Source organism: Lissotriton helveticus, chromosome 3_1, assembly GCF_964261635.1.
Source record: "Lissotriton helveticus chromosome 3_1, aLisHel1.1, whole genome shotgun sequence".
NCBI lineage: Eukaryota > Metazoa > Chordata > Amphibia > Caudata > Salamandridae > Lissotriton > Lissotriton helveticus.
Window position 1 is genome coordinate 7017914 of NC_136061.1, and position 13956 is coordinate 7031869.

Genomic DNA, 13956 nt, shown 5'->3' on the forward strand with positions numbered 1-13956 from the left:
CAACAACACCTTGTAATCTGATCAAGGGAATTGTTCTCCTTTCAATCCTCTGTGTTATTCATAAAGCAAAAATGGAGAAAATAGAAAAGAAAAGAAAAGGAGAAAACCACTAGTGCCTCTAAACTATGCTGTTTTTCGGGGGTATATAAATGTTCGAATTAACAGCTGCGTAAGTATACCTTATATCGTACCGCTGTGTCCAAGGTGAACCGTGTTCTAATTCTCAGGCCGCTCGTTTTATGCTACCGTAGCCAGAAGTACCTGAGAGGGTTATTAAAGGTAGCTATAGTAAGTGTAAACAAGCCTGATGTCAATGTTGTAACCCAGCTTACTGGATGTTGTCATCTAGACTACACTTACTTTCAAACGCCCCCAGACGCCGAAGGGGCTTGGACTTCTTTACTGTTAAGTCTAACTCTCTGTCAGGGAGCCCGAAGCCGCCAATCTAGGGAAATGAGGGGAAAGTCCGATTATAGCTCTCCCGCGTTCTAGATGGTTTTCTTTGTAAAAGGATAAGACGACTCTCCTTAACCGATTTACCAGGATTTTTTCGAAACAGAACTCCCGCAGAAGATGCCGTGTACTTGAACCGAGTCTCTCCAGACAAGCTGAATTTAGCGCAATGAATCTGGGTAATGTAGTCTTTTTGGTTCGCGCATGCGTGAAAAATACGTTTTTTTTAATGGTGCCGTTTTAGAATTGATTGAAACTTACTGCCCGTTGGATATTGGGGCCGGCTTCGTGCCATTTTGTCACACTTAATAAGGAGACAAAATTGAAGGCCTTAGTGGTGAATGTACTCGTCCCGAGCTAATCTCGAGCGGCCTCATATCCAAATGAACACTTTCTAGACCCTCCCTCTTCTACGCCTCCATTTCAATCCGACTAACAGACTCGCATGTCCACCACTCAAATTAATTCATATTTCCTTACACTAATTCTATGTCAGGACAGGAGGCTCCGATTATGCTTTTTCTCATTTCTTTAATGAAATGCTCAGCAGCCAATATAAAAAACAAAAACTACATTTCCCATGAACACTAGGAATAACCATAGAGTCTGTAGTATAAAAGGTCATAACACTAGTCCTTCCTCCTCTTTCTTTGCTGCTCCGCAGCCAGTTAAGTCACTTTATCTTTCTTACCATGTTCTTTACTGTATCTATGCATCATGATTGTTAATTTCACTTGCCTTGTTTTGCACTGCTTAGCGCTTACTGCGCGCGCTGCTTGCGCATTCTTAGAGCGCTCCGGCTCCGCTCTCTGTGGTTGCCGTCTTTAGTGTTTCGTCCGTTTGGCGGCGTGTCCCTTTGGGAGCGTGTGTTTGCCTCCCTGCGCCTGGCCGCTGGTGCCCGGTTGCTTTTGTGGAGCGGGAGAAGGGGTTGCCGGCTCGCGAGGAGAGCGCGAGCGCTCTCGAGCCGTTGTTGCACGGGCGGCGGTGTCGCGCATGCGCACTGCTCAATTTCCGGCTTCGTTGTTTCTCCTCACAGCCGGTTGAATGAAGGGACGTTCCTTGAGCGCCCACGCCCACAGCCTGTGCACTTTCGACCCCGTTTGACGCCGGAGCTCAGGAAAGTGCTTCGGTTGTTATATATTTGCATAGGCTCTGCCTAGAGTGCTGTTTGGTCGGTAGGCTTATCTCCCTCCACATTTTAACTGTTTTTCAGCGTCAGGTTTGTGCCTGCTCTGTTTAGAAAGCCTGCTGTGGGGTTCGCACTCCCCCTGAATTGTATCTTTGATACTCCAGATTTTGTGTGAGTCATCTTGTGGGCTTTGAATTGTTGCACTTGTGACATGGCGGAATATTATGATGCAGACGATGACTATTACTATGGGGATGAGGATGACGATTCTCTTGAGCATAACTTGGTGGAGAAACTGGATAGGGGTGTCCAGCAGTCTGTTAATAAGGCGCTTGTCCGTGCCATAAATCCACTGAAGCGTCATTTAAATCAATATGCGCAGCAACAGGGTTGGTTGCCTGCATCTAAAAAATCCTCCAGGTCTCCTGTCAAACCCCATAAATCTGATTTCCAAAAATTGGCTAAAACTCTGGCGACTGCGCCTTCCAAGTCTTCTGCACCTCAGGACACTGACGTCTCAGATGATGCTCATACTTCTTCTGGACAGGATTCACCCCCGCCCAAGAAGCCTCTCCGCAAGGAACATTTTGTCGACGCTCCTGAGCGTCCATCCCTGTTGAACTTTGAACCCGCTGAAATTGTCCACCCCAATTCGTCCTCTTGGTTGCCCCCTCCAGCGGTTGCGGCTTACATCCAGGCACACATTCGTCAGCCTTTTGATGCTTCAGTTCGGGCCAGGCTCCGTTCTGAATGCCCGAGACCTGATCTTGCGGATCACCTGGCAGATACGCCAGAAGTTGATCCCATGATGGTCACCTACCTAAAAAAGTATGCTAAGGACCCCAAGAAGGGCCTTGACCGGTCCTGGAGGTCTTGTCAAGATAAACTTCTTGACATGCTTGGTCCTCTGACCAAGATTCTAGATCTTGGTTTTCAGGCAAAGGAAGCCTTGGCTCTTGTTGACCGTGATGAGCTCATAGAGTGGGCACAGAGGGCGATCTGTCAATTGGGTAACGCCAATTGCGCAGTTTCCTCCGAGCGGCGCCGCTGCATCTTGTTAAAATTGGACCCCAAACTTGCGGAGCTATCGTCCTCTGAGGCAGGTCCAGAAGCGCAAGGCCTGTTGTTTGGACAGCCTTTCTTGAAGGAGCTTACCAGATTTGTCTCCACCTTCAGTGGCATCGACAAGGCACAGGCTTCTTTGCGACGGGCAATGCGTCCGGTTTTTGCCAAGGCCGGACGACAGCGTGGACGCTCGTTCGGCCGAGGATCGCACCAACAGTCCCAGCGAGGTAATACCTCTCAGCGTGGTGGAGGGCACGACTCCAGATACTCCACCAGAGCGAATTTCTATCCCTCACGTAAGGGAAAAGGACAATATGGGAAAGGCCGTTCAGGCGGGCAGCAAAGTCATTACCAGGACTCCAACTCTGCAGGTGAGCCTGATTCATGCTTGCAATGTGATGTTGGGGGGCAGGGTGCCGTTTTTTCTCGACAACTGGCGCATGATCTCCAACGATGCATGGGTGCTAGAAACCGTCCAAGGGTTCAACATAGAGTTCTATCACCCCATGCATCAATCCCGTCCTCCCCTTCCTTTAAGTTTTTCCCTTCAAGATCAAGCTTGTCTTTCGGAGGAAATCAGCATTCTGTTACAGAAAGGAGCGATTCTTCAAACCGCTCGTCATCCAAAGGGATTTGCCAGCTCAGTCTTTCTGGTCCAGAAGAAAGGAGGCGGATCTCGCCTGGTTCTCAACCTGAAAGACTTCAACGGCGGGGTTGTGTACAGACACTTCAAGATGGAGGGCATCCATCTCTTGCGGGATCTCCTTCGCGAAGGAGACTGGATGGTCCGTCTGGACCTCAAAGACGCGTATCTGTCGATCCCGATTTTCAAGCCTCATCGTCGATTTCTCCAGTTTCAATGGCAGGGGAATTGGTACGAGTATCGAGTTCTCCCGTTCGGCCTTTCGTCAGCACCGTGGTGCTTCACGAAACTTCTGCGGCCGGTTGTGGAACATCTCCGTTCTCGGGGTATACGTCTGATTATTTACTTGGACGATATTCTCCTGATGGCAGATTGCCCACTCAGGCTCCTGTCTCATCTGGAGTGGTCCATCGATCTTTTGCAATCTCTCGGTTTTCTGATCAACGTTCCAAAACCGGTTTTAATTCCAACGCAATCGATCGATTTTCTGGGTTTCAAGATCGATTCAGTTGCCTGTCAACTTCTTTTACCCGCTCAGAAAATTCGTTACATCAAGAGGGAATTGACGTCTGTTATTTCCAGACGGACTGTGTCATTGAGATCGTTGGCGCCTGTAGTGGGTCTGTTGGCGTCGTCCATTCAGGCGATCTTCCCGGGACCGCTGCATTACCGAGCGATGCAGCGTCTCAAAATCCAGCATCTCCGCAAAGGCCTCAGGTACTCGGATCAGATTCCTCTGTCGGAGGAGGTGAGGTGGGAGATGCAATGGTGGCTGGACCACATGGAAGCCCGGAATGGTCGAGCTCTCTTCGGTACATCTCCGGAACTAGTGATCGAATCCGATGCCAGTCGCTGGGGTTGGGGAGCCCGCTGCGGCCCAGTCTCGACGGGGGGTCGTTGGTCTCCTCAGGAGTTGACTCTCCACATAAACTGTCTGGAACTCCTGGCGGGTTCGTTTGCGATCAAATGCTTCACTCCCCATCAGTCCAGCTGCTGCATTCTTCTCCGTATGGACAACGTGTCCGCAGTCCGGTATGTCAACAAGCTAGGCGGGACTCGGTCCAGAGTGCTTGCGGATATCGCCAAGGACTTTTGGCATTCTTGCCTGCAACGGAAGATCACTGTTATTGCAGAATATCTTCCGGGTCGCCACAATCAAATTGCGGATTGGCATTTGAGGTATCTTCGGGATTTCAACGACTGGAGGCTTCACCCTCGTGTGTTCAGAGCTCTCCTTCGGCGTTGGGGCCAGTGTCAGATAGACCTGTTTGCTTCTCCCCTCAACACACAGCTCCCGCTGTTTAACAGTTGGAGACCGGATCCGCTGGCCCTAGCCACGGATGCCTTTCTCCAGACTTGGCCCTCGACTCTGAGCTATGCGTTTCCCCCATTCTTGATGATCCCCAGGGTTCTAGCTTACACCACACGGTTTCAAGCGGCTCTGATTATTCCGCTCTGGAGGGCTCAAGCGTGGTTCCCGGTTCTCCTGGAAATGTGTTGCAAGATTCCCCTCCTTCATCCCCAGAAGTGGAATCTCTTGCTGGATCCTCTCGAAGGTCCGCATCCCCTGATTCTGTCCGGATCCCTTCAGTTGCTGGCATGGCGGATCTCGGGGATCGCTGGACGATCCCAGGCATTTCTAGCGACGCTTCCAAGTTCATTAGTGAGGCCTGGTCTCCCAATACTCACAAGCGATACAAGGGTGCTTGGAAACGCTGGTGTGATTGGTGTGTTCAACGGGAAGTTTCGGCAGATGTCTCTTTGATTATTAACTTTCTGGCATCCCTGGCTTCTTCAGGTCTATCCTATAGGACTGTTAACAATTTTCGTTCCCCTATCTCGGCTGGCCATCTTCAGATTGATGGAAAGCCTGCGGGTGAACACCCTTTCATTTCCAAATTGCTTAAAGGTATTCATCTCTTGAAGCCTCCGACTCCTAAGTATGTCTCTTTATGGGATGTTTCTATCATTTCGCGGTTCTTGGAAGCATGGCCTTCGAATCCGCTGTTGTCCCGCAAGCAGTTGTCTGCAAAGTTGACCATGTTGTTGTGTCTTGTCTCTTGTAAACGTGTGTCGGAAGTTCGTGCGCTGGATCTTGCGGGTCATTGTTTTACACCAGAAGGTGTTACGTTTCGTCTTTCCAGACGTACCAAATCTAATACAGAGGTGATTTCGTATCTCTCTTTTCCCGCTCATCCCAATCTTTGTGTTGTGCAGTTTCTCAAGGATTATGAGGTAAGTACTTCTTCCTTACGTTCAGATATGCAGGATCAATTGTTGATTGCTTTGCAGAAACCATTTCGCCCTGTGACCCCAGCTACTTTAGCACGCTGGGTACGATGGCTCATGTCAGAAGCTGGCATTGATGTGTCTGTGTTTGGTGCACATTCTGCTCGCGGGGCGATGGCTTCTAAGACCTTCTCCTTAGGTGTCACTCTTTTTGACATTATGAAAGCAGCAGGTCTTCTGATTCAGTTTTCAAAACTTTTTACTATAAACCGATTGCTTCTGTGGTGGTGAACCAGATTTGAACAAGCATAATCGGAGCCTCCTGTCCTGACATAGAATTCAAAATTTGCAAACATTCGTGACAAGAATTTTCAATTCTATTAAGGACAAGGAGGCGAGGATTATCCCACCCGTTGTTATTGTACTGCATTGTTATTTGCTATATTTTGTATTGCTGCTGTTGCACAATTCTCTCTTCTCTTGTTTTACCCCCCCCCCCCTGGTTTGCATTCTTATTTGCTATATTGGGTGTTACGGCTCTCTGTCTCTTTTCAGGTTCCGACCAGAAGTAGAGTTTGCCGGTCTTATCCGTCTCTATGTTCTTCTACTGCCTGCGTCCAGTTCCTTGGGATTTCGGCGGCGTTCTTGGCCTTGTTCCTTTTGTTCTACGTTGGATTGCCTTTTGAACTTGAACTGATTCCTCAACAAAGAAAGAGGAGGAAGGACTAGTGTTATGACCTTTTATACTACAGACTCTATGGTTATTCCTAGTGTTGATGGGAAATGTAGTTTTTGTTTTTTATATTGGCTGCTGAGCATTTCATTAAAGAAATGAGAAAAAGCATAATCCTCGCCTCCTTGTCCTTAATAGAATTGAAAATTCTTGTCACGTATGTTTGCAAATTTTGAATTCACCACTAATCCTTTTTAGGTTCCAGAGTAGTGAGCTACTCTCAGAAAAGCACCTCAACACCGTGTCCGAGGTAGTAAGTGATATGTAAATGCAATCACACCTACTGCTTATGAAATGGGGTGTAAGACATTGATTTTGTGGCCTCTCCGCCAAAATAAGTATGTCTTGCTATTCACAAGAAATGTTTTCCCATATTGACAGGTTGTGATAGTATTTTGATGATTTGCAGCATATTTTTCCTTGTCTACACATCCCTGCAATAGAATACAGTCTGTGCTCATCTGTCAGCAAACCCGTGAAAATAGCAATGTTTGCAGCATCAGCGATACTCCTAGTGATGTGATACTGAAGGGATAGGGCAAGTCACCAGTAATGTTGCTAATGTTCTCATTTCTTACATCACCTGTGAATATAAATCTAATTCCTGTTTCAATAAAAAAAATACTAGCCCTATCCTTGTAACATGCTTATAGTTGCTGCATATAAAAACAGACTTCATTTACTTCCATTGTCCGAAAACAAATCTCAAAAAGGCAAACACAACCATGCTTCAGTGATGATATTAAGTAACCAGTGTCATCATTGACGACACCAGTGATGTCACCTTTGAAGCCTCAGGTGTGACGTGTGCGGTCCTGGATAGTGCGTTGAATGAGTTACACTTGTCTAGGGGATTTAAAATGATGACTTTCAGTGGGGCTGTTATGAGCTTTTAACTCGGCACTTAATAACAAACTATAACCTTCCTCTATAAAAGTTTTCCGTGATTCTTTCGAGTCTTCTTTGGTATAGTTCCACAACTCCCTTTCCCTCCGCCCTCAGCATCTGTCCGTATCCATCAACACCTAAGCTCTTTTTATATCACTTGCCACAGCCCCCTGCAGCTATAGTTGTCCGATAAGCCAACTGGGTCCACAACAAGGTTTCTGACCTTTTCCTGCATCCAGTTGAATGAATGAAAAATGAATACACACTTGTATAGCGCATGGCTACCCAAAGGGCATCCTTGTTCCCAGGGTCCACTGGGTGCTGAGGGTTGGGAATGATGATAGCTTACATTGTCTCCGTAACTATTGGCTGTAGCATACTATTTCCTGTTGTTTCTCGTGTTTCTCCCGTATCAGTCTCCCGTCTCACCTTTGACATACCTCTCACCCGGCACTCCCATTTCTCTCACCCCTCCACACACCTCTCACCCTGAACTCAAACTGCTCATCCTGCACTTATACTATTGACATACTGCTCACCCTATGCTCACACACCTCTTACCTCGTGCAAGGTAACATCTCTCACAATGTACATGTAAGGTATTTACCAATGCTTGTTAAAATTTCGGCCCGCTGGATCAACTTTTCAGGTATATTTATGTTTACCACTTTCAAGTCCATACTGAACACTTCAATATATGCAAATTCCTCAAAAATGTTTGAACAGAATTACAGAAAATCACAAAAAGCACACTTTCTGAGTAAAAGACTACATTTTTGCCCAATTTAGTGTAGTTCTCCTAGCCTGTTTTTTGTGTAGTGTTTTGGGCCCCTTTTTTCTTGTCCTTCACTTTATGGATTGGCACAAAACTTTCCAGGAAGTGCAGGTCGATTAACTCTTTTTGGAAAGTGTTGTGAAGATTCGTCAAATAGCACCAACGTTATGAGAGAAATGAAAACATATCTTCCAGTGGAAACTTGCCTAACTACAGCTGCACTTTGGCCAGGGGTGTCCATTATATGCCCTCCTGTTTGCTTTGGTCATGGAAACACTGGTAAGGAAATATAATCACAGAAAAGAAATGCGCTTTGGAAAAGCAGCTGCTCTTGTCGATGAAGGCTGATGATGTCCCCCTCCTGATTAAGAATCCTGACAGCAACAAGAACACTATGATGTGGGGGACATAGTTGCATACAGATGATGGTCAGGATTATAAATAAACTGGAGTCAATACATTATTGACCTAATATTGTTGAAGTAAAAAAAATCAATGAAAATAAGTAGAGAAAAACAAATGTCACAGTTTCGTCTATAATTCTTTTGCCCCAATGGCTTTTTTGTAAACATATTAAACCCTTGCATTCAGCAGACTCGTCTAGCTGAAGGAATATACAGAGTTTATTTGTTCTCCACGAACGCGCAATACCCAGAGCCGGCTATTGAGCTCCTGCTGATGATATGTTTGAGGATTGACCGTACATCAATCCATATGATATTTATGCCCTGGAGCCTCAGAGACCCCTCTGAGAGAGTCCACAGCGTAAAGGGAGCCACGCCCAGCGGAGGTCTGGGAATGACACCATTTCCACTGGGATCGCAGCACTCCAGACATTGGACACTGTTTTTTCTCGTCTCCCGATTCCGTTTCCTTCACCCTCCACCTCTTTCCACCTTTCATCCTTTGTCTACCTCCTCTGCTCCTATCCTCCCTCCCCTGAATCTCTCCCCGTGCCTGCTTTTTTCTTTACATATATGTTTTTAACACATGTAATTACGCTCCAGCAATTTACTATGCTCTGAAACTGGGTGACTTGTAACTATGTAACTGGTAACTATACTCTGGAACAATTCTCGTCCTCATGTGAAGTGCTCTGATACCTCCGGGTTTAGTCAGTGCTATATAAAACTTTTAAAATGAAATAAATAAATACATAAAATATTGTGCCTCAGATGGATTCCACTAAAATGCCAAAAATCTAGGGCAATATTCATGGCCAAGTCAGGCAGCACAGCACCGCAATCCACCTCGCTGTGCTGCACTGCATGACCAGGAGAGGGCAGGAATGTGCTGTATGTAAGTCAATATCGTGCATTGCTGACTTTTCCCCTTTGCTTGCACCCTTTTTGTTTGTCTAACGCCAAAGCAGGCACCCTTGCATCACGGTGAAAAGGTTCCTGCGTTTATGCAGGATTGATTTTCAGCACAGATAGAAAGAGGCGGTAACAAGGAGAAATAAGGATATTTCTTCTTCTCATGCCTCACCCGGGGAGGTGTACGTTTTTGGCACATTCTTAGGTCTACCACTTGTTGCGTGGGAATACCTGTGCAGCACCCATGGACATGACTCTCTGGTGCAGAGTGAGGCTCTGCGGTGATTTGTGCAGCGTTGCATTAGTCGAGATTTACACGCAGAGCCCTGGAAGGTGGCCTTGAGTGGCTTTAAATAACTCATTTTTAAGGTGCGTTGCCACTGGCGTAACGAAAAGTGAGGGGGCCTCCCTGCACGGTACTTAGGGGGGGCCCTCCGGGCTCAATCAGGAGCTCTCCGGCCAGAGGGCAGTGGCCAGGGGGCCCCTTGGAGCTAGGGGCCCCCCCACACCGCATGGGCTGCGGGGGCCTGTGTTACGCCCCTGGGCGTTGCCCCTGCACCAAGTTGTGTGGCACAAGAACGACACGTAGTGGCACATAAATATGCCCCCTACATTTCCAATCGCTGGAGGACTGACCCAGGAACAAATATGATAATAATTTACCATAGATACATTGATACCATCATAGCGGTGAATTATGGGGTTTGTGGACTCTGTGACACTTTTATTTTTCTAACACACACTTCCCTGCCTGCGCTGCAGCATCCAATAAACAGTAATGTAGAGTTAAAGGTGGCAAAGTGTCTGAGGGCAGGGAGGGAAGAGGTGAGGAAGGACAGAGGGCAACACCCTAAAAAAAATGGCAATCACTGCGTGGCAAACACTGGTGTTGAGAGTGTCTCTCTTTGCCCCACAGTGAATTGTCTGCAAGTCAAATTATGGGACATGTTTGAGAACTGTTACAAACATAGGGCCTCATTTACGAGGAATCGGCGTAAGGCATTGTCGCAAGTGTTCTTGGTGCGCCGCCCTACGCCAATGAGACCCTGCACAAATGCATCATATTTATGAAATTAATTTCATGCATTCCTGTCCATTCCCCCTGCTCTGGCGCACAGTTTGCTTCCTAGCGCCAATGTAGGCAGCCTTGCACCATGCCAGGGGGCCTCCATTGCAGGCAGGATTGTTTTTGAGCAGAAAGGGGCACCTTCCCGCACAAACATAATGCTGGAATGCGCTTTCCTCGTTCTATGGGGGCTGCACTATGTAGCACACATGGAAAGAGGAAAAAAAAACTAGGAGAAATTAAAATATTTCTCCGTGTTACCCCTGCCCTGGGGAGGCATACGTTTTTGCCGCTGCCCATGGTTTGCGTAATTTTGAAAATCCGGGGCAGAATCAAAAAACAAGGATGTTATGTGGGAACTTCACACTTCAAATCACATGGATGTAGAGTAAGATAATGAAGCGCGTTGCACTGCCGTGCCTTTGTCCATATATATGAGGCCATGCAAAGCCACGCAGGGTATATAGGATCGAGAGGCTTGAGCCGCCGGAGTGTCAAAAACAGTGACGCAATGGCGGCGCAGGCTGCTTGTAAATAAGCCCCTTAGTACAGAGATTGATTAAACCCTCTCTAATGGTAAACAATGCGATCGCACTGATGAAAACAGTCGCTCTTGTAAAGCTTCTGTGCCTCTTTCAGACATTCCTCTTACACTAAAGAAAGGGCTCTTTACCCGTCTTCAGCTACTAATGATGACAGACTCTGGCCTGGAAACAAACAGGTCTTAGCTGGTCCAAGGTACAAAAGCCACACAAACAGGGTTGGCCTGATGGCCAATATTTGAGATTTACAATTTGGTGGTACAGGTGCACTTTGCAAATCATCGGATACATAACTGTAGAAAGGCACCAGATTATGACTTGGAGTGGAGCCCGGATGGGACGCTCCCTAAACAGACTGCTAGAGGTCGGCGTGTCCGGACCATGAAGTACAGACTGTAAAGTGCTTGGGGTGGCAACGGTGGTGGCTGGCAGTGCTAGGGTTAATCCACTGGAGTACTTTCTGTAGGCTGAGATCACACACTACCTTCTATGCTTGAGTGGTGATAAATCCCACTCCACTGGCAGAGTTGCGCTTGTAATGAAGGGTTCCGGCAAATCTCCACCAACCAAAGTGCAGAGACACCTCAGGGAAGTAGTGCGCTTTATAAATTTAATTTAATTTTCAGTTCATTTCAACCTCCACATGGCAGAGCTTTTGCTTTTTCTTACCGTCAGCTTGCCAGTGTTAAATTGTTGAGCGAGAATTAGCATCCCCCAGAACACATTTTGGACACTAGGATGGCACACAGTGATATTTTCTCAACGCAGGTGCTCGAGACCGCTCGCAATGAGAAAGCTTCAGTTCAAGTAGAAAATCTACTCCAATGGCAGCAAAGAAGCAGCGCCCTCTGGCGCACCATGTGGGGTCGTTCATGCTGATTTTACAGTGTGGGAGAAGTTCTTGGCACTAAAAATCATTTGCTGATTCTGACTGCTTAAGAAACTCTGCATATCACACTATTAACATACGAGCTTCTAGCCGTACATATAACCCCTGGCGTGCAAAACAACGGAGAAGGACTCGAGCATTTTCAAGGCACAGCAGTGGTGTCATGACACTTTACAAATGCAAAATACAACTCAAGTCAAAACCAACAAACTGAGACACAGAAACAGTATAAAAGGTGCTCAGAAGGTCGAAAACTGGCTTGTGTCACCTTTGTGACCTGTGTGGTGTAAGAGTCAGACCCTTAAACTGCACCTCACTATTGTTGTGCATGTGTGGTGTATGAGTCAGGCCCACAAACTGCACCCCACTATTGTTGTGCATGTGTGGTGTAAGAGTCAGGCCCATAAACTGCACCTCACTATTGTTGTGCATGTGTGGTGTAAGAGTCAGGCCCACAAACTGCACCCCACTATTGTTGTGCATGTGTGATGTAAGAGTCAGGCCCATAAACTGCACCTCACTATTGTTGTGCATGTGTGGTGTATGAGTCAGGCCCACAAACTGCACCCCACTATTGTTGTGCATGTGTGGTGTAAGCGTCAGGCCCATAAACTGCACCTCACTATTGTTGTGCATGTGTGGTGTAAGAGTCAGGCCCACAAACTGCACCTCATTATTGTTGTGGATGTGTGGTGTAAGAGTCAGGCCCATAAACTGCACCTCACTATTGTTGTGCATGTGTGGTGTAAGAGTCAGGCCCACAAACTGCACCTCATTATTGTTGTGGATGTGTGGTGTAAGAGTCAGGCCCATAAACTGCACCTCACTATTGTTGTGGATGTGTGGTGTAAGAGTCAGGCCCACAAACTGCACCTCATTATTGTTGTGGATGTGTGGTGTAAGAGTCAGGCCCATAAACTGCACCTCACTATTGTTGTGGATGTGTGGTGTAAGAGTCAGGCCCACAAACTGCACCCCACTATTGTCGCACCTGTGCAGTATAAGAGTCAGGCCCACACATTGTACTTCATTATTGTTGTGGGTGTGTGGTGTAAAAGTCAGGCCCATAAACTTCACTAAATTATTGTTGAACCTGTGTGGTGCAAATGTCAGGCTCACAAACTGCACCTCATTGTTGTTGCACCTGTGCGGTATAAGAGTCAGACCCTTAAACTGCACCTCGTTATTGTTGCATTTACACCACTGAATCCCTTCTAAGCTCCCCTTGTCCTTCAGCACATGCATGGGTCTACCCAGACTGTGTGTGATCCTGTCACACAAAGCCCTACTCACAGCGTTGGATGGGGGACCTCACCTGAGCATTCCACCGTCAGGGCCAGAAGCAGCAAAGTTACTGAACACACCATGTTCTGTCTGTCTGTCCGTCTGTTTGTCTGACCTGTCCACCCTGCAGGAACTTCTGCAATATGAGGAGAGAACTGTCTGCCGGGCCTTAAATACGCTGCAATTCCGAACCCCGCCCAGGAGGTGGGAACATCAACTCATATGCGTCCGAGACTCAGAGATGCTGAGGAAGCAGAGGCTCAGCCAACAAAGAAAAGCTGCTGAGGGAGGGGCAGAGAGAAGCTTCTGAAGGAGGGACAGAGAGAAGCTGCTGACAGAGGGACAGAGAGAAGCTTCTGAAGGAGAGAAAGAGAGAAGCTGCTGACAGAGGGACAGAGAGAAGCTTCTGAAGGAGAGAAAGAGAGAAGCTGCTGACAAAGTGACAGAGATAAGCTGATGAAAGAGTGACAGAGAGAAGCTGCTGCCAGAGTGACAGAGAGAAGCTGCTGCCAGAGTGACAGAGAGAAGCTGCTGCCAGAGTGACAGAGAGAAGCTGCTGCCAGAGTCACATAGAGGAGTTGCTGCCACAGTGACAGAGAGAAGCTACTGCCAGAGTGACAGAGAATAGATGCTGACAGAGTGACAGAGAGAAGGTGCTGACAGAGGGACGGAGAGAAGCTGCTGACAGAGTGACAGAGAGAAGCTGCTGCCAGAGTGACAGAGAGAAGCTGCTGCCAGAGTGACAGAGAGGAGATGCTGCCACAGTGACAGAGAGAAGCTACTGCCAGAGTGACAGAGAATAGATGCTGACAGAGTGACAGAGAGAAGGTGCTGACAGAGGGATGGAGAGAAGCTGCTGCCAGAGTGACAGAGAGACGCTGCTGCCAGAGTGACAGAGAGAAGCTACTGCCAGAGTGACAGAGAATAGATGCTGACAGAGTGAC

General features: G+C 47.4%; 1 protein-coding gene across 1 annotated transcript in view; it reads right to left on the minus strand.

Annotated features, from left to right (window-relative positions):
* LOC144824373 (fish-egg lectin-like) overlaps positions 1–13137 on the minus strand; it is a 73085-nt gene extending 59948 nt beyond the window's left edge. The window contains exon 1 of the mRNA XM_078683484.1: positions 13044–13137. Within this exon, the coding sequence (XP_078539610.1) occupies positions 13044–13095 (52 nt within the window). The 5' untranslated portion in view covers positions 13096–13137. The remainder of the gene's footprint in view (positions 1–13043) is intronic.
* Positions 13138–13956: the final 819 nt, after the last annotated feature.